This window comes from Diabrotica undecimpunctata, chromosome 1, assembly GCF_040954645.1.
Source record: "Diabrotica undecimpunctata isolate CICGRU chromosome 1, icDiaUnde3, whole genome shotgun sequence".
Lineage (NCBI taxonomy): Eukaryota > Metazoa > Arthropoda > Insecta > Coleoptera > Chrysomelidae > Diabrotica > Diabrotica undecimpunctata.
In genome coordinates, this window is record NC_092803.1 from 122,538,142 (window position 1) to 122,559,974 (window position 21,833).

At 31.0% G+C, this 21,833-nt stretch overlaps 1 protein-coding gene across 1 annotated transcript in view; it reads left to right on the plus strand.

Annotated features, from left to right (window-relative positions):
- The window catches only part of Sap130 (Sin3A-associated protein 130), a 55,337-nt gene extending 43,160 nt beyond the window's left edge, over positions 1-12,177 (plus strand). The window contains exons 10-13 of the mRNA XM_072519339.1: positions 21-171; positions 6,035-6,377; positions 10,513-10,629; positions 11,640-12,177. Coding sequence (XP_072375440.1) covers positions 21-171; positions 6,035-6,377; positions 10,513-10,629; positions 11,640-11,789 — 761 coding nt within the window. The 3' untranslated portion in view covers positions 11,790-12,177. The remainder of the gene's footprint in view (positions 1-20; positions 172-6,034; positions 6,378-10,512; positions 10,630-11,639) is intronic.
- The last annotated feature ends 9,656 nt before the right edge of the window (positions 12,178-21,833 follow it).

A 21,833-nucleotide genomic window follows, 5' to 3' on the forward strand; every position in this document is an offset into this window, starting at 1 on the left:
ACATTTTTATTCATTCCCAGGTGGTAGTACTACAATATCTGCAACATCGAGTCCTGGTTTAGCAGAAGTTAACGAAGACAGTAATCATGCAATAATCAATAGTAAAGAGGAAGAAGAAACTAAACCTCCCATGGAAATGAGCCCTAGAAAAAAGCCAAGAAAACAACAACTGTAAGTGAACTGCTTGTATTTATTGTGTGTTATCATTACCTTTATTGCCATCACCATACTTACAAAATTTGTTTATATTATTCTTATATAATTTCTTATACCTATACTAAGCAACTGCGTAGCACTGTTCTGCAAACGACTACAATCAACTTCATTAGAAGTATTGGCATCATAGAGTTCAACTAGATTAAGGTATGCACAAAAGATCTCTATATGTCGAAGTACGATGAGGCTGCATGGCCTTAACGAAATCACATAATCTAATCTATATAATTTCTTTATGATATGGTTTGGAATCTATTTTCTTGTGTCATATTTTACATTGTCGATGCCTTTTTTTTTAATACACCACACATTTAAAACAAGCAATTTCACAGTATAAAAAATAAAAAGACACCATAAACAAGATGCTAAAACGTTTATTTATAAGAAATTATTCAAGAAAAATATTAATACCGTACGTAAAGGTTATCAACAATACTTAAAAGAATAGGAAATAAGTAAAACATTACAAGAACATTTAAAGCAACCCAGACATTGAGATATTTAAATGAAAGAAAACTGGGATAATTCCCAGTGAAGTAAACAAGTGCTTCTACTTTAAAAACTTAATCAGAAAACAAAAATATTAATATATATACCAAGCTCTTATTTTATCAGTGTTGATATACGTATCCAAAACACGGACCATCTCCAAATCAGATGAAAACTTGCTTGTGTTTGAACGACGGATTCTGAGGCGATACGAATGTTAGTGATCAGGCATCGTGTGGAAATTCAGCTACTATAATCAGATAATTAATTAATGTCGGTACATGAAACGTACAAGGACTAATGATAATCCCAGGTATGATGTCAATTATTGAAAGAGAGTTGGCAAGATATAACATTGAAATCTCTGGACTACCTAAAACGTATTGGTTAGGAGAGGACCATTCTAGAACAAATAATTACAATTACGTTTACTTCTCTGGCGGCGAGACCCAGAACTATACAGATGTTGCCATTCTGATCTCACCAAGATTATAAAAATCTGTCCTCGAATTCAAAGAAAGTAGGATGACCTTCTCCAAGAAGTGCAAAAAAATAAACCCTCTATTGGTAAAGGTACATCACAATAAATATGGAGATTATTAAACATTGTGTAACAACATCAACTAATCGGCCAAAACTAGATAATCCTGTGGAACAGAAACACTGGATGATAGATGAAACCCTTAAACTAATTGAGAATAGAAGAATTTTTTGTCAAAGTGGTGTACAAAGTGAAAGGGAAAAAACTAGTTTAAGAAACCTCGACAAAGAAATAAAACGAAGTTACAAAACTGATAAACAACAATACTATCACAATATATGTAAAAAATAGAGTCACTATCAAAACAATCAGCCAAGAGATCTGTTTAGAAAAATAAGCTACATAACAAGAGACTTTAAAGCCAGAACTTGGGCCGTTGAAGACCACATAGGAACCTTGAGAGCCAACAGAGTAGATACAGCAGAGACATGGATATTATATTGCCGGGATCTATATAAAGATGATCAACGTCAGGAACTTGTTCACCAAACCCCTGAAGAAATCAAAGAAGAAACTAATTTACTCGAGAATGAAATAAGACTGTAAGTAAATTTAATTATAGCAAAGCAGCAGGTCCAGCTGTCATAACAGCAGAAATGATCAAAGCCACAGAAGAAACCGGAATAAAATTGCTTCTCTTACTCTGTAACAAAATATGGCATTCCAAGCAAGGGCCTGACGACGATAATATCTAAAAAAAGGCAGCTTCCATAAATGCGTCAACTATAGAACCATCTTCCTTATCTCACGTGCCAGTAAAATAATGCTACACATAATCGATGAGACTGAAAACTTTTGTACAAAGAGAAATACCCTAAGAGCAAACTGGATTTACCAAAAGTGGAGGTACTCGAGAACACCTTCTGAACATAAGAAAAATAATAGAAAAATCTAGCAAATTCAATATCCCACTATACATTTGTTTTATAGATTATTGAAATGCGTTCGACAGATGCAGAGAAAATGGACGTGGCACATCCCAGAAGGCAAAGTAAAAAATTAAATAGACTTTATACTCTCTAACTTCAAAAACATTGCTAAAGATGTTACTGTATTAAATTCTGTCGACACTGGTAGTGATCATCGATTAGTTAGGGTGCGAATAGAAATAAATACGAAATTCGATAGAAGAAAATTATTAACGCAAGATAAATTACCAAACATAGAAGCACTCGAAATGAATCAAGAGGAATATCAAAGTTAACTAAAAGAGAAACTACGACCTCTACCAGTATTCAACACGAAAGATATAAATGAAATAACACAAAAATTAACGAATGACATAATATCAACTGCAAAAAAGATCTGTGGTAAAAATAAAAATCCGAGAAAACGAAAATAAAACAAACAACACTGGATTTAATGTAAGAAAGAAGAAGAACATCGAAAGAATCACCAGAGTATAAGGCTATCAACAATAAAGTTAAAAAGAGCATAAGGTCAGACTTGCGAGCCTATCAAACAAAACAAATATTGCAAATCATCGAAAACAAAAGAAACGTGAGAGTATTGAAATCAAATTTAACTAAAGGAAAATCAAAGATAACTAAAATCAAAAACCAACAGGGGAATACGGTGACGGAAAAAACTCAAATAATCAAGGAAATTACGAACGTTCTATGAGAATCTGTATACAACTACTATACAGAACCCGGAACAGACCATAGAACAATTCTAAACGTCGGCTCGGAAACTCTCCCCAAAATAACTTCTTCGAAAATTAGACATGCCTTACAGCAAATGAAAAATAAAAAAGCTCCCGGTGAGGGTCGTATAACGTCTGAAATGTTAAAAATGGGCGGCAACATCGTGGTAGAAGTTGTGGAAGTGTCTAACAGAATAAAGAATAGCCACTCTGTGGGAAAACACCGAAATAATACTTTGACACAAGAAAGGAGTCACTACTAATATTGCAAACTACAGACCTATAAGTTTGTTGTCACACTTATACAAATTGCTAACAAGAATAATAACCAACCGCATAACACAAAAACTTGATTTATATCAACCGGTTGAACAGGCGGGATTTAGAAAAAGGTCTGGTACTAACGATCATTTACAAACCATCAGAACGCTTGTAGAAAAAAACCACAGAATATAATATACCTCTACATATGGCATTTATTGACTTTCACAAGGCTTTCGATAGTATTGAAACTTGGTCCTTTTTGTCAGCCCTGAGGGATGCTCGAAAAGACTCACGGTACACTACACTTATTAAAAACATTTATGAACAGGCCACATTCCACATCAAAATCAATGAAGACGAAAAAACTAAAAAAATGCGTCTTGGTAAAGATATTAGACAAGGTGACACTATTTGACCAAACCTTAGCATTGGAAAATGTATTCAAACAGCTCGATTGGGAGCAAAAAGGTCTAAACATTGATGGTGTACGTTTGAGTAATTTGAGGTTTTCGGACGACATAGTATTATTTAGTACGGATATAAAGGAACTGGAGCAAATGCTCAAGGAATTAAATCAGCAGTCAAATAAACTAGGTCTTAAAATGAACTTTCAGAAAACAAAAATAATGAGTAATTTACAAACTACTATTGTTATCGGCAAAGAAAACCAAATAGCCGAAATAAAAAGACGCATACAATTGTGTTATTAGGTAGCTTTTGGCAAGTTAAGCTTTATCTTGAATAATAAAGATATACCAATGTCTGTAAAACGTAGACTTTATGACAAATGTATCTTGCCTGTAACTACATATGGATAATATATATATATATATATATATATATATATATATATATATATATATATATATATATATATATATATATATATAGGTGGAAAAGACGTGATAACTCTTATAAAAATACTAAGACTGAGATGGGAAAGACATCTTGTATCATCACAACAAAACAACCCTCACAAACAAGCCTTTATGTCGCATCCCAGAGGAAGCAGACCTATAGATAGGCCAAAATCTTGAATGGATTAAGTTGATGAGGATGCAAGAAAAATTGGTGTGACAAATTGGCAACGGATATTAACGGTGAACAAGACTTAAGAGGTCAATATTCTACTGTAGTGCTGTAACACCATAACACCAGTGGTGATGATTACGTTACCCAACAATCAACGGGAAAGAACAAAGGGTTGTGTTTATAAAATACTTAGAAAACTTTTATTTGGGTGACTCTTCAAGATTACTAAATGATAAATTAACATTATTATTACAATAAAAATTGAAAATTTAATTTGAGACAACAAATATATAATCCAATGAAAGGAGTCATCAATAGCCTTGTAAGAAACATATGGTAAAAAAGGAAAAACCAAAGAAGCCGCTCTTATCTTATTAAATGAAACAAGTGAATACCACTGACATTACAATTTAAATTTCATTGAATCATAGTAATAACATATTATCCTGCCAACGTTCGTCAATACTTTGGAGGTTATATTTCCTTTGATCTAAGAAAATAACAATATAAAACAAACGTTTAATGACATTATAAGTGGATAAATACTATATGTATGATTCACTGCAGTGAATTTACAACTTTCTTTGTAATCAAATATCGGATAAACAGAAAACAATTTTGGAGTTATATTAAAATCAATCTTTAAGAGCAATAGACAAATTGTTATATTGTTTGAAGAATTAATCTTTTAATATTAACAGAATATTTTAACGAACTTTAGACCTGGGTGTATAGTGAGGAAGATGAGGATACCCTGAAGTTGGGTATAACTTTGGGTACCATAAAAGTTTACCCAAGGGGACGTTTAGTCTTGGAATTAAAAGAGAAATGAAGAATTCCATGACGTTTGAAGGACACAACGGCGAGCTTTGAGACGTGGGTCCATGGCTCTAGCATAAGGGATATTTAGGTCAAAAAAGTTGAAAATTGAAACATACCAACTAAAATGGAAGTAAACAGAATTTGGTACTAAATAAAAGGGAAACATAAAGGGTGCTACCTTATTTTTTGAGGGACAAGAAAAACTCGACCCTTGACATATAAGAAGATTGGCTTAAGAAAGATACTAAAAAATGATGAAATATTCTAAACCTCTCTTTAAAATGCGTACATAGTTACAAAGAACTAGAAACAAGCACACTTATTATTACACGCTGTAACATAAATTTAACTGGACAATATAGGTTATATCTTACAAACAAATGTCCATTACAAATTGATACGTGTTTATATATTTAATATTACATATTAATTTCTCTCAATGACCTGGTAAAACTAGTAGAGTAAAACCTGTATTAAGGATAATTAGAATGACTATAATCTACATACAAGTTTTATATTGTAAATAAAAAACAAAGGTTATTCAGAAACAGTAAAAAAAATTGGGACATACCCCATAAAAAAAACGAAGCACTGCACTGTTCTGAATACATATGAAAAAAAAATAGAAATAAAACCAAGTATATATCCGCCATTCAACACTACTTTAGCCACTTACCAACGATCCAGTCGGCACTACTTTAAGCACTTAATTCCATTTTGATACTTTTTAGCTGCTAATTACATATCTTTAAATGAGACTATTAAACTGCATACTTAAATGACTGTTATGTTCGGAACTTTGATCATTTTGTTCGTATCTTGTACCGGCAAAGTACAAATTTATGCCAATATCTACGAACCTTTCCCTCGGTTTGGACTCCAGGCTAGAAGTGAAGCGATGTAAAAATTCATTCTCCAATGTCCGAGTCCAGTCCATTTCGTCTGAGAACTCAGCAGAAAATTTATTGTGATATGTTTTATCCAGGTGTAATATCCAGGTGTAAGTACGCATATTTATGTTTCAGAACGGGCAATGATTTAGACGAAAACAAAGACGATATGCAGTTTATTTCCGATCATCCTATCAAAAAAGAGGACGACTCTGATGTGAACCAATCAGACGAACCCAAAGATGGAGCTCCAGAAGCGGGTCAGGTGACGACTGTCAGGAAACCAGCTTCAGCAAGTCTTCTCAATAGTTATAAGCAAAATTGGAAGGCGACACACAATCACTATTTGAGGCATTCTGATGTAAAACCTAAAGATGAAAGAAGGCCCACCATCATGGATTTGGCGAATCAACATCGAGTACAGGATAAAGTGAATGGTTGGAAAATCCATCATCTTTCGACACAAATGGAAGATTTGGTAGGTATTTGATCTCAAACATTTGATCATTAGTTAAAGAAGATAAAGCTGTTTTTCACATACTTTTGATAATTTTATTGTAAACAAACTATACCAAACGCCAATGAAGGAGTATTATATTTTTTATGATTTTTTTTTAAATAAGCAGTGTTATGGTTTAAAATGTAATCAGTTCATTTTAATTCTAGCGAAATGAGACAGACAGTTAAATTAAAACAATCTCAAAAAAATTAGGTACAAGATGAACGCAATAAATCAAATTAAATAAATGAAACAAAGAATGTAAGAAAACTATGTATAATAATGAGTAAATGATATGATATAGTGTACAGAATCAGCTATAGTTTAACGTCCCTATTCCATTTAATAATATGAAACAATAACAATGTCTTATAACAGAAAACAATATACTGCGCGGCATAAGTTAGGGATATTGTCAATAAACTATAAACAACTTATAAATTTAACTATTATTATTTTTTAAATTAAACATATTTTACAGTTATTTACAAAACATATTATTCCCCAAAAAATATATATATATATAAAAAAGAATAATTATCCATAAAAAATAAAAATTAAACTTTGCAATAATAGACATTGTGCCGTAATAAGTCGTATATCCACCATTGGCATCAATTATTGCTTGACTTCTACGTGGCATACTATCTATTAAATTATCAAGAGATTTTTGAGCAATTTCTCCCAATAACCGTAGTAACAGTTTTCGAATTTGCTGAAGAGTCTGAGGGGGTATGTGATCTGCAAGCCTTCTTTGTTGTATGTCCCAAGCATGTCAATGGTATTGAGGTCTGGAGAGCGCGGGGGTAATGCCGAATGGGGAATTCCATGCAAATCTCTACTTCGAGTAAAAAACCTGATGCCAATAGTTTCACGAAAATTAACAATAATATGCTCAATAGTGTCGTGTCCCTACATCTCACTATTAATAGTGCCCTTGCAATGGTAGATATCTGTTTTTCCATCGAAATAGATTTCACACCAAACCATAACACCACCACCTCCAAATGGATGAATTATCTGACACTGTCTTTGATTATTGGTGCGCTTGGTCTTGTCCATACACGTACTCGATGGCTATCTGAAAATCTGCAAAACCTGGACTCGTCAATAGCCTAATCTAATCTTTGACACCGATATCGTAAGTTCCATGGTACACGTCTCAAAAGACGCCTAGATACCAAAGCCAATGTTTTTAAAGCTCTTCGAATAATTCGAGTAGAAACAAGAGTAACAGTGGCTGGCATCTTGACAGTGTGACAGTGTTCGTGCAGTAAATAAAGGCTCCATTCGCGAAGTTAGTGTAACATATCGGAAATTTCGAGCCGTGATAATTCTACGCTGACCTGTTCTTTGTCGTTCAGCAACATTTTCGGTGTTCCGAAATCTAGACGCAAGTCTAGAAATACTACTTTGCGAAATATTGAAAATATTGGCAACTTCGACTTGTAGTAGGGTACCATTTTGAAGCATCCTCACATTTCTGTAGGCTTCATCTTAATTTAATTGACGACGAGGCATATTGTTACTACTAACTAAATCAATTGGAGCTTCGTTTATTGCAATAAAATTAAAACATGGACTAGCCAATTCGTTGATATTTTATTTTAATTATTTATTTCTTTGAATAAAAAAACATAAAACAAAAAACTAGTGTTAATTGTTGATGTAGATAAGTGACATGATTTATACTGTAAGGCACAATTGTATTGTATTATATATTTAATTTTTAGCTATATCCCTAACTTATGTCTCACAGTTTATATACATATTTCGCCTTTCCTTCTACCCCGCCCATATAGCAACCCAGTGCAAGTATTTCGGTTATTTTACTTGGTATGTTTTTGTTTACAAATATTACAAATTCTTAACTATTATACCGACTGTTTATAAATTGTTCTTCTTTAGGTAGGTACTGTCTCCTTTAAGGAGGTTGGCAATCATCATGGCTACCGTCTTCTTTTAATACTTCTCTTTCTTTATATTTGCTTTGTATTATCGTCTCCAATAAACAGTACTTTTTTATTGTATTCTAAATTCCTTATCTTTTTTTCTTTTTTCATTCTTCTCAACACCTGAGCATCTGTTACTCTGTCCACCCAACTTATTTTTAATATTCTTTTGTGGGTCCACTTTTCAAATGATTCTAGACCTTCACTAATTTCCATGTTTAACTTCAATTCCACAGAGATAACACTGAAATTACATATGAGCGCAATATTCTTACTTTCAGTTGTATGTTAAGGTCATTACTGTATAGCAATTTTCTCATTTTATTAAATACTGCTCTAGATTTTCCAATTCTCATTCTTATTTCTTCTGTAAAATCCTTATTTTCATTAACAATCGTACCCAGATATTTGTATTTCTTTACTTTTTCTACCGGCACTAGTTTTGCATAAAATATTTCTTGTGACATTCATGGCTTCCATGAATACTTTGGAAAACTACTGACAGAGGAAAGGACAGAATATCTACAAACATCACAAACACATTCTTATGTACAAGTAAATACAATAGCATCCCCACTTAGGATTGACAATAGAGAAGTAAAACAAGTATGTAAAATGTTGAAACAATAACAATGACAAACTATACAGGCAGCTAACCAGCATGCATGAAAAATGTATAAATGGAGAGAATATACCGGAAGAGTGGAGAACTTAGATTATATCAACTAAACATAAAAAGGGAGCTAAAGACATATGTGACAACTACCCAGAAATAGCAGTGCTAGGCACTATCTCGAGTGTTTGCGGAAAACTAATAAAAAAGAGAATACAGTAATATGAAGGCCAAAGAGCAGGCTAGTTTCAGAGCAGATAGATCGACTAAAAAAACGGCACGAAACCAAGCAATACACCCCCTATACTTAGATCTTCGAAAATTATACATCAGAGAGCCACAACCAAAACTATGGGAAGCTTTAGAAAAAATAAACATCAATGTAACTTTAATCAAGACCATGCAAGAACTCTATAAAAATAACACGAGTAAAATAACGATAGGCCAAGGGTTTGTGATAGATAAAGGACTCAAACAAGGATGCAAGGATGGGTAAATGAAGGTTACACCAAAGATAAAGTGTGGGTAGATACTGACATAAAAAAAACATAATGAAGTACTTTTACTTTTTGGGGGAAGAAAGACAGAAGATTAACATAAAGAAAATTAGAAAAATTCGGACAGCATAAAAAAAGAAAGATATGCAAGAATGGTTACAAATAAAAAAAATTTTATTTGGAGATGGTTAGTTCAGAACTTTTACATCTGGTACGTTTAAATAAAGATAAGTGCATATATGTATGTAACTGATGAGATGGCTAAAACAAAACATTCAAAAACACAACATTTAAACTGCAAGAAATAAAAAAAACTTCTGTTACAAGCTCCCGAGAATGTAACTCCAACACATTGGCAAATTTGTTTTAATCACTTCCTCAAAGTAGAAGAAGAAATGTTTAAAACTAGCTAGCATCATGGATGTATGTACTACTCAATAGAGTAGTAATTTTACGATTATGATTTATTTGAATTTGATTTTATGAAAATTAAAAAAATAATTAAATGTCTTAATTAACGGATTCAATTCTGCATGGATTTGTACATGAAACAAATAAATGAAATTTTCACATAAGTCAATAAAGTGAAACAAAATGGAAAATGTAGTAAATACTGACTTTGTAAAAGATTTTACATTAAACTTTTTTCAAACACCTTTTTTTGTAAAGATACACTTCTGTATGTTTCAATTAAGTGCCATTAATTTTTTATCTGTAAAGTCCGAAACTGATTACTGGATTACCGTCGAAGGCCAAGACGGTCAACGAAGAAAGGAGATGAATCTGGTGATTTTTCTAGTGGCATTATTGGGTGTGAATCTGTCTTTTGAGTTTACTTCTTTGAGTTTAAAAACAGAGTATGGTGAAATAGAAATGTTTACATTTTTTTTTGTTCTTGGCTTCACTGCTGTAAATTCCTACATCCGACCCATTTATGACCAAGTGTAATCAGAATACCGAACAGAGCGTAATATGTTTATTTTTGTGTAAAATTAAACTTAATTAGAGTTAAGAGTTTAGTTAGTTAATAGTTTATATTTTATATTTTTAAGGCTGATCAAGAACAAACTGTTTACAATCAATTGACTGAACTACTGAAATGTACTGAATCTGAGGAAGGTTGTAAACAATTCGACAAGGAGATTAATCGAATAAATGAACTGATAAAGGTTTGTAGAAATTTGATACATAAAATATTTTTATATTGGTTGGATAAATTTTTCAAATCTCTATGTGATTTTACTTGTATAACTGTGTTTCCGCCCTTCAGTCTTTTTTTTTTTTTTTATTTTGATCGCAACAAAAATTAAAATAAGATTAACTTCTTTCGATAGATTATATCAGTTTATTTGATTTACAGTGTCAGATTAACTTTGTCTATTATGATGTCATATGTTGTTTTTTGAGAATTGTAAATTTATTCCTTTTTCCTGAATTTCTTTCTTTCTTTCTGAATATTTTCCCTTATTCCTTAATGTAATATTGTAAGTTACACTATGTATGTCATCTCCCTTACATAGATTTCATCCAAGTTTCTTTCTCCACGAATCTGTTATGTACTTTGCGTATACAGTGTTCTCCTGCTCAGTTCTGATATCATCAACCCATCTTTTAATTACCTCTTTATCATTTAACTTCAGATTGCCTTATCACATGCCCAGTCAGATGTCATGTCATTTTTGTCCCTTCTATTACATCTGCGATTTTGGTTCCTTTTCTTATCTTTTCATTCTGATTTTGCCCATGCTGGTCTGAACTGTGAGTCTGAGTTGCGTAGTCAACCCAGGATAGACTGTATTCGTTTCTGACTTATCTTAGTGAGTTTACTAAGTTATCCTAATTTCGTTACTAATATATTTTTTTATAAAATTTTACTCACATTTATCTGAAGGCACTTTGAATTCAGTATTTTTTTTTCATAAACAATTCTATAATAAAAAATTACCAGTTTCGACTACGAGAAAGTGTTATAGTGTGTCCTGAAAGTTGTTATAAATATAAATCATGTCTAGATTCACGGGACGAATTCACATGTCAGAGGACGAGTCAGTCATTTATTTGATTACAACAGAGACTGATATGTAAATCTTACATTAAGTCAACTATGATCCATGGTGGTCAATCCTGAACCTGAAATTTACTTAGTTGTTATTCATATTAATATCTTAACTGTTTTCAGGGTAATCTGCAAAGAATCAAAATTATAAACGACGGTATGACAGAAGCGAAAACGTCGATCATGAGAATATTTGAGCATAAGGTCCATGTAACGGACATCATCAACCGATGTGCCAGTAAACGTAATTTTAAGAAAAGAGAGAAATCTTGAAAGATGTGATTTTAGTTGATTTCAAAATGTGTAATATTTTTAGATCATAAGTTTCAATGTAACTTTTTATATTGTCGACAATTACTGTTTTTATAATGATTTATAAAATATGATGATTGAATTTATTTATTTATTAAGTGTAAAGAATCTGCAAAAGAAGTGTGTTTAATTAAACGTTTGAAAATTTTGCAGGATTGAGAGAGATTTTGGAAAATCAAAAGGGTGCTAGTAATATAATAAAATTGTAAAAATGTATTTCTACACTTTTTCAAAAATATTTGACTTTCAGAGATCTCGATAATAAATGTAATAACAAAACTTTTGGCAAAAGCTACATGACACTTATTATTTGATGGAAATTATTTTATAAATAAAACAATGAATACTACTGTTTTGTAATTTCAACGTGTGTCACTCTGTGAGTTCAATATGTAAGTACATTCTTTAAGAATTGTAAGTTTTAGCTAACTTGGTTTTGAAAGATATTAGTTACAGTTATTTCTTTCTCATTTTCACATTTCCATTCTAAAGTATACATTTTTGAAACCTCCCTTCGTAGATTTATAGCCTGTGTTGTACGACGCTTATATCTTTTGGTGTGATTAATTTTTTGCAAATCTTTTAAATATTCAAATTTTATTTACTATAGATATATTCCTTTAAATATTGATCTTAGAATTTTTTATTAAATAGTCACATTGGAAGGGAAATTTTAAATAATAATTTTGTGTAGTATGTGTCTTGGGTAAATACCTAAGTTCTATTTAAACTTTGCTTGTACAAAGAGTCTCATATTATACCAACGTCTGGCGCATTTCGGGCGGATACCGATCCAATAAACATTAAAATTTTAGAAGTTTTATTAATTTTTATATTTTATAAATTTTATAAAAAAAACACCCGGACGGATTTTATCTCGTTAAGTTACCGCTCTATCCACTGCGCTACGAGGTTGTTGAAAACTCAGCTCTACAACTATTTTTTGAACAATTAAAGTTATTAATAAGTGCATTATGTTTTTGTTTTAATGCCATAATCATTTAAAATAACGAATAGGCGCCATTTTGTAAAATTATTTTAAACGGGATCATATGCAAATAGTAAATTAATTAAAAACTCTTATGTCATTCAATGTGCTCCTAGATTTATATGCTATTCTGTTGGTTTCAAAATGGCGACCGTTCACTGTTCATTGACAGCATTATGAAAAAAATATAGACTATCCATAATAACTAGTTCTTAAAAAATCTGCAACTTTTAGTATTATAATTAGAAATATGCTATTGTCACTGAAAATTGTACAATTTTATGGACAAAGCTTACAAAAAGTCAGAAAATAACAATTACAATTTACTAAAATTACATAACTCTTCAATATCACAAAATAAAAGATAATAAACAATCCATTACAAAATTTAAGTAAATTGCATAATAAAACCTTACGAACTACTAAGTTGAAGTTGCTGCATATGATACCCAAATATAGATAAAAATACTTTAAAGTGATGTATGGTTGAATGCTCGAATAAATTAACTTTAATCAAATAAAAGGCAGATATCGATCGATCGCACAGTTTTTTTATTAAATCTTGCCCAAGTACTTTCGCTTCCTAGACCATCTTCAGAGACATTTCGTCAAAATTGTAGGCTATCAAAAAAAATAGTTTAGTTAATAATTGTACATAAAGGTACTGTAATTTCTTAGTTATTCATTAAAAAACTCTTCTACTGAATAATACGGTCTTTCATATAGATAGGCTTTTGTCATTTTACGGAACTTGGAAAGCTGTTGCAGATTTAAGTTGTAAAGGGAGATGGTTGTATAATTTTTTTTGCAGAATATAATATAGATGTCTTTACTAACTCAAATAAATAAACATCAAAGTTTGAATTTCTGGTGGAGTAGTTATGATTAATTATTGTTTTTGCTGGAAAAACATGTGTCGAATTAATCAAATGTTCGATGAGACTCGAACAAAGAAAAATATGCTATTTTGGAAGATGTTAAATTGATTTTCTTCGAAACAGATCTTATTTCATAGCAGGCTGAGGCTACTTTTTTACTTATCAAATAGATATGAAGGGACCATTTAAGGTTACTGTCTATAAAAATACCAAGAAATTTTATAGAATCAACGATACTGATATGGCTGTTATTAAGAAGCAAGGGTTGAAGAGCTTTATAGAATAATGCTACTGTCTTATCCACGTTAAAAGAGAGTAAATTGTAGTCGGACCACGTTTATATTGTAAGTAGATCAGAAGTTATAGTTGCATGAAGAGTTGCTCCAGGTGATACTGGTATCATCAGCAAAAAGAAAAAGTAGAGGACTGAATACTGAACCTTATGGTACTCCACATAAAATGCTTTTGTGACTAGAGTCAGTATCATTTGCTCTAGCCAGTTGTTTCCTATTCCCCAAGTAATATTGGAACCAATTTAAAGAAATACCTCGAATTCCGTAGAAATTTAGTTTTTTTATCAAAATGTGATTTACACAATCAAAAGCTTTGGCATAGCATAGTCACAAAAAGTACTTGTTAAACCTCATGTAGCACAGAAAACAGCATCACTGGTACATTTATTAGATAAAAAGCCCAACTAATTTTGTGATAAAATGTTGTTTTCAACGAGAACGGACATAAGTCGGGCATATATATGTCTCTCAATAATTTGGATAGTACCGGCAGTAAGGCAATAGGTCTATAGTTGCAGGCATTAGATTTTTCACCACCCTTATGAAGGGAAAAATGATGGCTGTCTTTAGATACTCTGGAAATGTACCTTTTTCAAAGGAATAATTAATTAGTTAGATCAGAACTTCCAACACATTTTTTGGGCGATTTGAGAAAACTTTTATGGATATTCCATCAGTACTACAGGAAGATTTCCTTTTGTTTGATACTATTGATTGTTTCGATCAGTTCAGATTTATCAACTGGTGTTATAAAGAATGAATTCGAACCTTTTTTTTTGAATTGGGGAGATAGGAAATGGGATCTGGCTGTGGCAAAATAGTTGATGTTATATTGTTACTCATATTAACGAAGTATTAATTTAGATTTTCAGGGTTTGGAAGGGAAAATGTTTGAACTGTGTTAGTTTTATTTATTATTATTTTCTAAGATCGATTATTATGGACCGAGTTTCTTTTGCAACACTTTTAGAGCTTCCCAGACGATTTTGGTAGTACCCTTTTTAGCTGTTCTGATAAGTTTTAGATAGGTTACCCTCTACTTGGTGATATATTCAGTGAGAAAGAAGTTGTACTAAATTTCTTGATGCATACAAGTGAACGCAATTCTTGGTTGATATGCGGATGCCTTTGGTAGTCTAGGGTGTGTGATGTTTTGCCTTAATTGTAATTAAGGAAATGCCTTACTGAAAATACAGACAAGCGTATCTAAAAAATCACCGAAATTATAGACCATGTTCACAGAAGGAAAGTGCCACCCAGAAGTCAAGTATAAATTTTGGAATTTACGAAAGTTCTGATCGGAAAAAATTCTACCTAAACGTTGGGTTTTCGAGGATTGTTTGTTAAGAGTGTTAAACTTGGTATATACTACTGTATGATCAGATATTTCCGCATTAATAATTATAGAGTGGACATCAAGGGCTGTGAAATCAAAGGGTAGGAGATTCAACGTGCATTGTATGCATAACGTACATTTTACGGGAAACACTCAAATATGTCAATTTTTAATTGACATTTGAAAGCGCATGTAATAAACATGTACAGTACATCCAAAACTGCAACATATGACGGAAACGGAATCATTATTAAAAGTAATTTGAGAGAGAATTATGAAACCGAAAGTTTTTTTTTTATGAATATTGTTCTGAAGCTATTTTCTTGTGGCATTTTAAAGTAGATACTATTTTATTGGGAATAAGCCACAATTGAGTGTTAAAATAAGTTTATTGACGTTTCAATTTCCACTTCGGAAATCGTTCTCAAAATACAAACATTAATAAATTGATGTTTAATAATAATTGAGTGACTCATATTATTAATATAGACCTTTGAGGGTTTGATAGGAAAGGAAATCGACAAGTCTTTTTTAACCAATCGACGAGTTTTTTTTCAGTAAGTCCATCCGTAATCTCAGTTTTTCTCTATTTACTGGTTGGTAACAGTTCTAGGCCGGCATTGATATGGAGTGTTATCCATAACAATAATAGATCTGGGTTCGATTTTTAACAGAATATCTGAAAACCATTTTTCATAATGATCTGCATGCATTTCGTCATGGTAATCTCTAGTGTTTTTAGAAACAAATACATTTAAACCTCCTTCAACAAATCCTGAGTCGCTACCAATATGGCTAATAATAACGCCTTTTCTCTTTCTAGGTGGGGCTTTTAAACCTGTCGAATAACCATCTAGGAAAGCTTGTCGTTTGTTTTTCGCATTTACTTAAATCCTGCCAAATTTTTGTCACAGTATATCCTTCATTTAACCATGTTTCATCTGTATAACATGTTTTTTATCTTCGAAATTCTGCTATTTGTTTCAGATACTTTCTGCGCCATAAAAGGATTTCTTGTTTGTCAATAAGGGTACTATTCCTCCTTCTCTTGGATACCTAAAGTTCATTTTACGTAAAGTACGTAAAAAAACACGTCTCTGGAATATTTTCATTAGATTGAAGAGAAGAAACAATTTTTTTTATAGTTGGTAATTTTTTTGGAATAAAATTTATGTACTGCACGACAAATGTCCTGTTTATTTGTATCATCCGATGTTATTTGTTTCCTTCCTCTTGCCTCAACCTTCAAAGTATTATTATCGTTTGTTTCATCTTCTGTTTTAATTACTCTGTACACACTAACTTTGTTCTCTGGCTCGAAATCCTCCAAACACATTTCCCATAATAGTTTTTTCTTCGGTTGTTAAATTGTGACGTTTGTTTTTAATATAGGGTTGGTGCACTATTTCTACTGTCAGTCATTTAACCTAAATTACTCGCAATTCACAAAAAGTAAACGTAAAAGCGTCTTCCACTAATAATACTACAAACAATTATGTTCTCTACTTTATGAAAACCTTGTCAGTGCGCTTATGAAACCGACTTAACAGATAACGGACAATAAAAGAGCTATCCGAACAATGGCGTTGTTGCAAATTATACAATTCATTAATTTACGACATCATTGATTTCAGACATTATCTACCGTTAGAGAAAGATATAAAGTACAGCACTGCAGATAACTTCAAGTTGAATCATACTACTTGTAACGTTACATTTCACCTATATATATATATATATATATATATATATATATATATATATATATATATATATATATATATATATACAAGGATTTCCACAGTTTTCACTGTATTCCTTCACTCAACCGTTTTCTCCAATTTTTCCTGTTTAGCCAGGCTAAACATTTCACCTACAAACCAAATATTTTCCAAAACATTTGAACAGTTTAAAAATAGACCAGTCAAATTATTGAAATGTATTTCATATAAAATGATATCTCTTTTATCTAAACGTATATTCTTTGAATAGTCAGAAAAGGGTTTTTTTTTTTTTAATTTTTAAGGGATTAAACAGATTCTGCAATAATCCACTAATTTGTTTATTAAATAATAATTAAATTTTTCCCTTTTGTCGGTATTCCAACAAAAATATTTTGTCTAACGGAAAAACGTCAAATTTTACTGCCCTATAAAACACCATTAAATCATTAGTCACTCGCTACAATTGTGGTATTTTAGTGTATATCGGGTGAGGATCTGTTGTTTGAAAATCCTATTTGTGTGTTCCATATATTAACCTACCTAGTGAATAAAATTAGCAATAATTTACATCTAATCTTTAAACAATTTGATAAATATTTTGACAATATGAACTGACACGTCGAAAGAAAATGAAATTTACTTTTTTCCTAGTCAGCTATATACAGTATACACATAAAGGTCCATAATTGACAGGTATACTTACTTGATATTCACATATTATTACTTCCTTTATTTTAGTTTTGAACGAGGTTTTATGTCCCACATCCTAGCAATAATATATACTGCCTTAACCGAATTTCTATTGAGACTCAGTAGTGGGGCTACATTGGCAGTCAATCGATTACTCATCTTTTATCATTAAGGGTAGAAAAATTCAGATACTTCAGAAAAGTTGTAAAGTGCGCAGTCGAAAGTCTCTCCCAAAACTATTTTGTGAATTATAAAAGTTCAATAATAAATTTTCGTTCAACCTGCTCTGAAATTTTATGTTGTAGTGGGGTAATCATTAAAAGTAGCGGATGTGCGCTGGCTTACAGCAAGTAATGTCATTTTTAATATCTTTCTGAAAAACATTTGGACTACCCCTTACAATTTGGTAAACTTCTGCTTTTTAAATTTCTTGTGTCAGTCAGTATGTTTCGAGTTTGTATGCGATTGTGTCGCGCCGTTTCCAAATGGCAATTGTTGAATTTGTGAAAATTATATTAAATTAACCGCTATTTAAGGGATAACTCTTGTTTCTACGAATGTACTGTGTAACACATGAAGTTTCAAATGTGGTATTACATGCAATATATTGTAATTTAAGAAAAATGTCTATGAGTTAATACATTTTATGTCACTAAACACACAAATCAATTCTATCAGTAGTATGTGAAAAACAGCAAAAATAATTTACCTGCTTGAATGTATTCCATAAAAGGTAAAGACCATCAAATTATTAGGGGTTATTCATACTGTTATTGAACGGTCGCCATTTTGAAACGGTGCTACAGAATCATATAAAGTGACAGAAGAGCTTTCAAATATGATTTATCATAAGATTCCGTTTAAAATTTCGTTAAAAAATGGCACCAGTGCGTCATTTTGAATCTGACTACTGAACCGTTATAAAAACTATGTACAAGTTCGTTAGTTGAGTTATTTAAAAACTTAATTAAGGTGTATGGTTAATTAATTTAAGTTGTATGGTTCAGAAAATATTGGAGAAGGTGGCCTACAAATGCGCTTTGTATAATATAGTTATATTATAGTAGAATGTCAAAGTGTTCCATCGCATTTATAATTTCTTTGCATTTTTAATTAATCTAATCGAAAACATTTTTGCCAACAGTTTTGATATATTGATCATGCAAAATTTAAAAAATATGTATTCTCAGAATATTTGTAAAAAATATTTTATTTTAAGCGTAGTTTAATAAACTGCTGAATTAAAAAAACCCGTATATTGATTTTTTGTGATTATTTGCAATTTTTAAGGTGTTGAACTTTTGTAGAAAATATTCCAAAAACACATATTCTCGTTTTAAGGTATTTTGAATATATTTTGGTTTTCATTCCGTTCCGTTTCATTCCAAGCCGCTCTGATCGATTTTTTCATTTTTTGCCTGTAAAACTGCAATAACTAAGTAGTTTTTATACTTCAGAGGATGTGATGTATGTCCCATTGTTGATAATTAAATGTAAATAGTTTAAATCTAACTCAGGAATATTATCATTTCATTTCAATCGGCTATATATAGATACATAAAAAATTTATGGTTAATATTACAAAATTAACGAAGGATATTAACAGATAATAGACAGAGAACAAAATCATATTTCTTCCTAGTCTCCAGATTGAAACCTGAATGTTTACGATCGAATGTAACACTGTTTAAAATATCATCGTGCGTTGCCAGGTGTACGATAATTATCGTTCTATAAGATAATTTTAACGTTGTCCGCAACGTGCGACAGTACGTATACCACAGACATAACAGTAAAATATGATAATTTCAGTTGATGCTATGACCATCCGTTTTAAGTTTTTATCTCGAGTATCTAATGTAACAAAAGCAAACGTTAAAATGAAAACAAGCATTTCTCAGGCGTTAAAGTTTAACATCTTACCGCAACGTAAGCAAAATAAAATTAAAATTAGTGTATGAATTAGAATGAGAACTTTTTTAGCTAGTTTTCGAAGGAGTTTTAACAAAATTTGTGGAATTAAATAAATTTTTCCAAAGCGATAAAGTAGTTATCACAAATTTGTACAGTGAACTCATCACAATGTATAACGATCTATTGCTTACTTACGTGGACCCACAATATGTGAAAAGTTGAAACAATTGATCATCAAGATATTACAAAATTTGTCAACATTAACAACATGTATCTAGGAATTGGGGTGACGCAAAATATTAATGATTTAGTGATGAATTGAAACAGGATTTTTACGAAAGATGTAGGCAGGTTGTATGGAAGTAAAAAAAGAAATGATTTTGCAGAGTCAGTCAAGGGTAAGATACACCTTCTAAATAAGTGTACTTCAACAGTTGCCAAAGTATTTTACCGCTTATATCAAAATTGCCCGAATTGTTAACGTTACCTCACTCTAATGCAAGGTGTGCAAGACAATTTTCAAAAGTAAATTTAATAAAGAAGTGCAGGAACCGCTTGGTAACAGACACTTTATATGGCATTATTCATTCGTTCCAATAAATTTATCTTCGAAACGGTTATGTCAATTTTACACCGTCAGAAGTATTGGTTACAACTATGAATACAACCAATTTATACAATTAAAAAGCTGACGATAAACTGCAAGAAGTTGAGTTCACATTAACTAAATAGCGAATTTTTTTTTTTCATTAATTTGTTTGTTTATTATATTCGTTTGTTTATTTGTCTTCATTTGTTTCTGTTACAAAAAATTAAATATATTATTTTTTCAATATAATAATAAGTTTAATGAAATATTAGTAAGTACGATAATTTGTACTATAAAATACGACAATTTGAACAACGGCATAGAATTTTCTGACTTCGATGACCTGGCAATGCTGCAAATGGCTTACAGAAACAGCTACGAAATGAATCTGTTTACTTTACCTCATTCAAATGCCAGTTGTGAAAGACAATTTTCAAAAGTAAAATTAATAAAGAAGTGCATGAACCGCTTAGTAACAGACACTTTATATGGCATTATCATTCGCCCCAATAAGTTTATTTCCAAAAGGGTTGTGTCGATTTTTCACCCTCAGAAATATTGGTTACAACTATGAATACAACCCATTTGTACAATTAAGAAGCTGACAATGAACTGCAAGAAGTTGAGTTCACATTAACTGAATAGTGACTATTTTTTTCTTTTAATTAATTTTTTTAGTATATTTCTTTGTTTATTTGTCTTCATTTGTTTCTTATATAAAAAATTAAATAATACAGAATTTTTCATATAGTATTTTTCATATAAAAATGCGTGCACGTCACAATTTATATAAATTGACGTCACTTATATTTAAAATTTTCAGAACGTCAACCTTAGAGTTCAAATTTTCCTAACACAGTTAATAATACGAAACCCATACGGAACTGCTCGATATTTCATAGGCGTCAACAAGGTATAATAATCAGAAAAATGTAATCATCATTATATTGGGAATTTTAGAATTACATTGATTAAATAACCAAAAACTTTTGTTATTATTAATAATATAAATTTTATGAAATAACTCTTTAAGTCTAATATTCCACAAAATAATAATTTTAATTAAATATATTAGACAATTGTACGCAACTGATACGGGAATACTTCAAATTTTTGACAGTTCAGCGTGTGGCAAAATTGTTTAAAGAGTTGCCGCTTTTTTAGAGTAAGAATTTTGTTTATGTTTTGATTTCTTACACAATTTGATCATAATATATTATATATTAATAAATTGTATTTATAAATACTAAATTTAGATTAATAGCTTTAAAAACTAATTATTGTTGTGTATTGTGAATGTGCTATGCCAAAACAACTAAATAGTCTGTAGAAAGCTAATAAGCTTTCATATAAGATAGATTATTTTGAACAAGAAGTAATGGCGGGACGTTTTTACTATTAATGCTCTAAAATAGGTAAGTTTAAAATTTAGAATATATAATTTTGTATTAAAATGTTTTCTTATGCATTTTAGTGTGTTGCAGTAGTGTTAAAACTAAGTTATTTACTGTTTTATAATAGTTTGACAAATAGTTGACATTTTAAAAATTCCTCACTTACTAACTATTCTAATGTTTTGGCAACTCTGTGGGG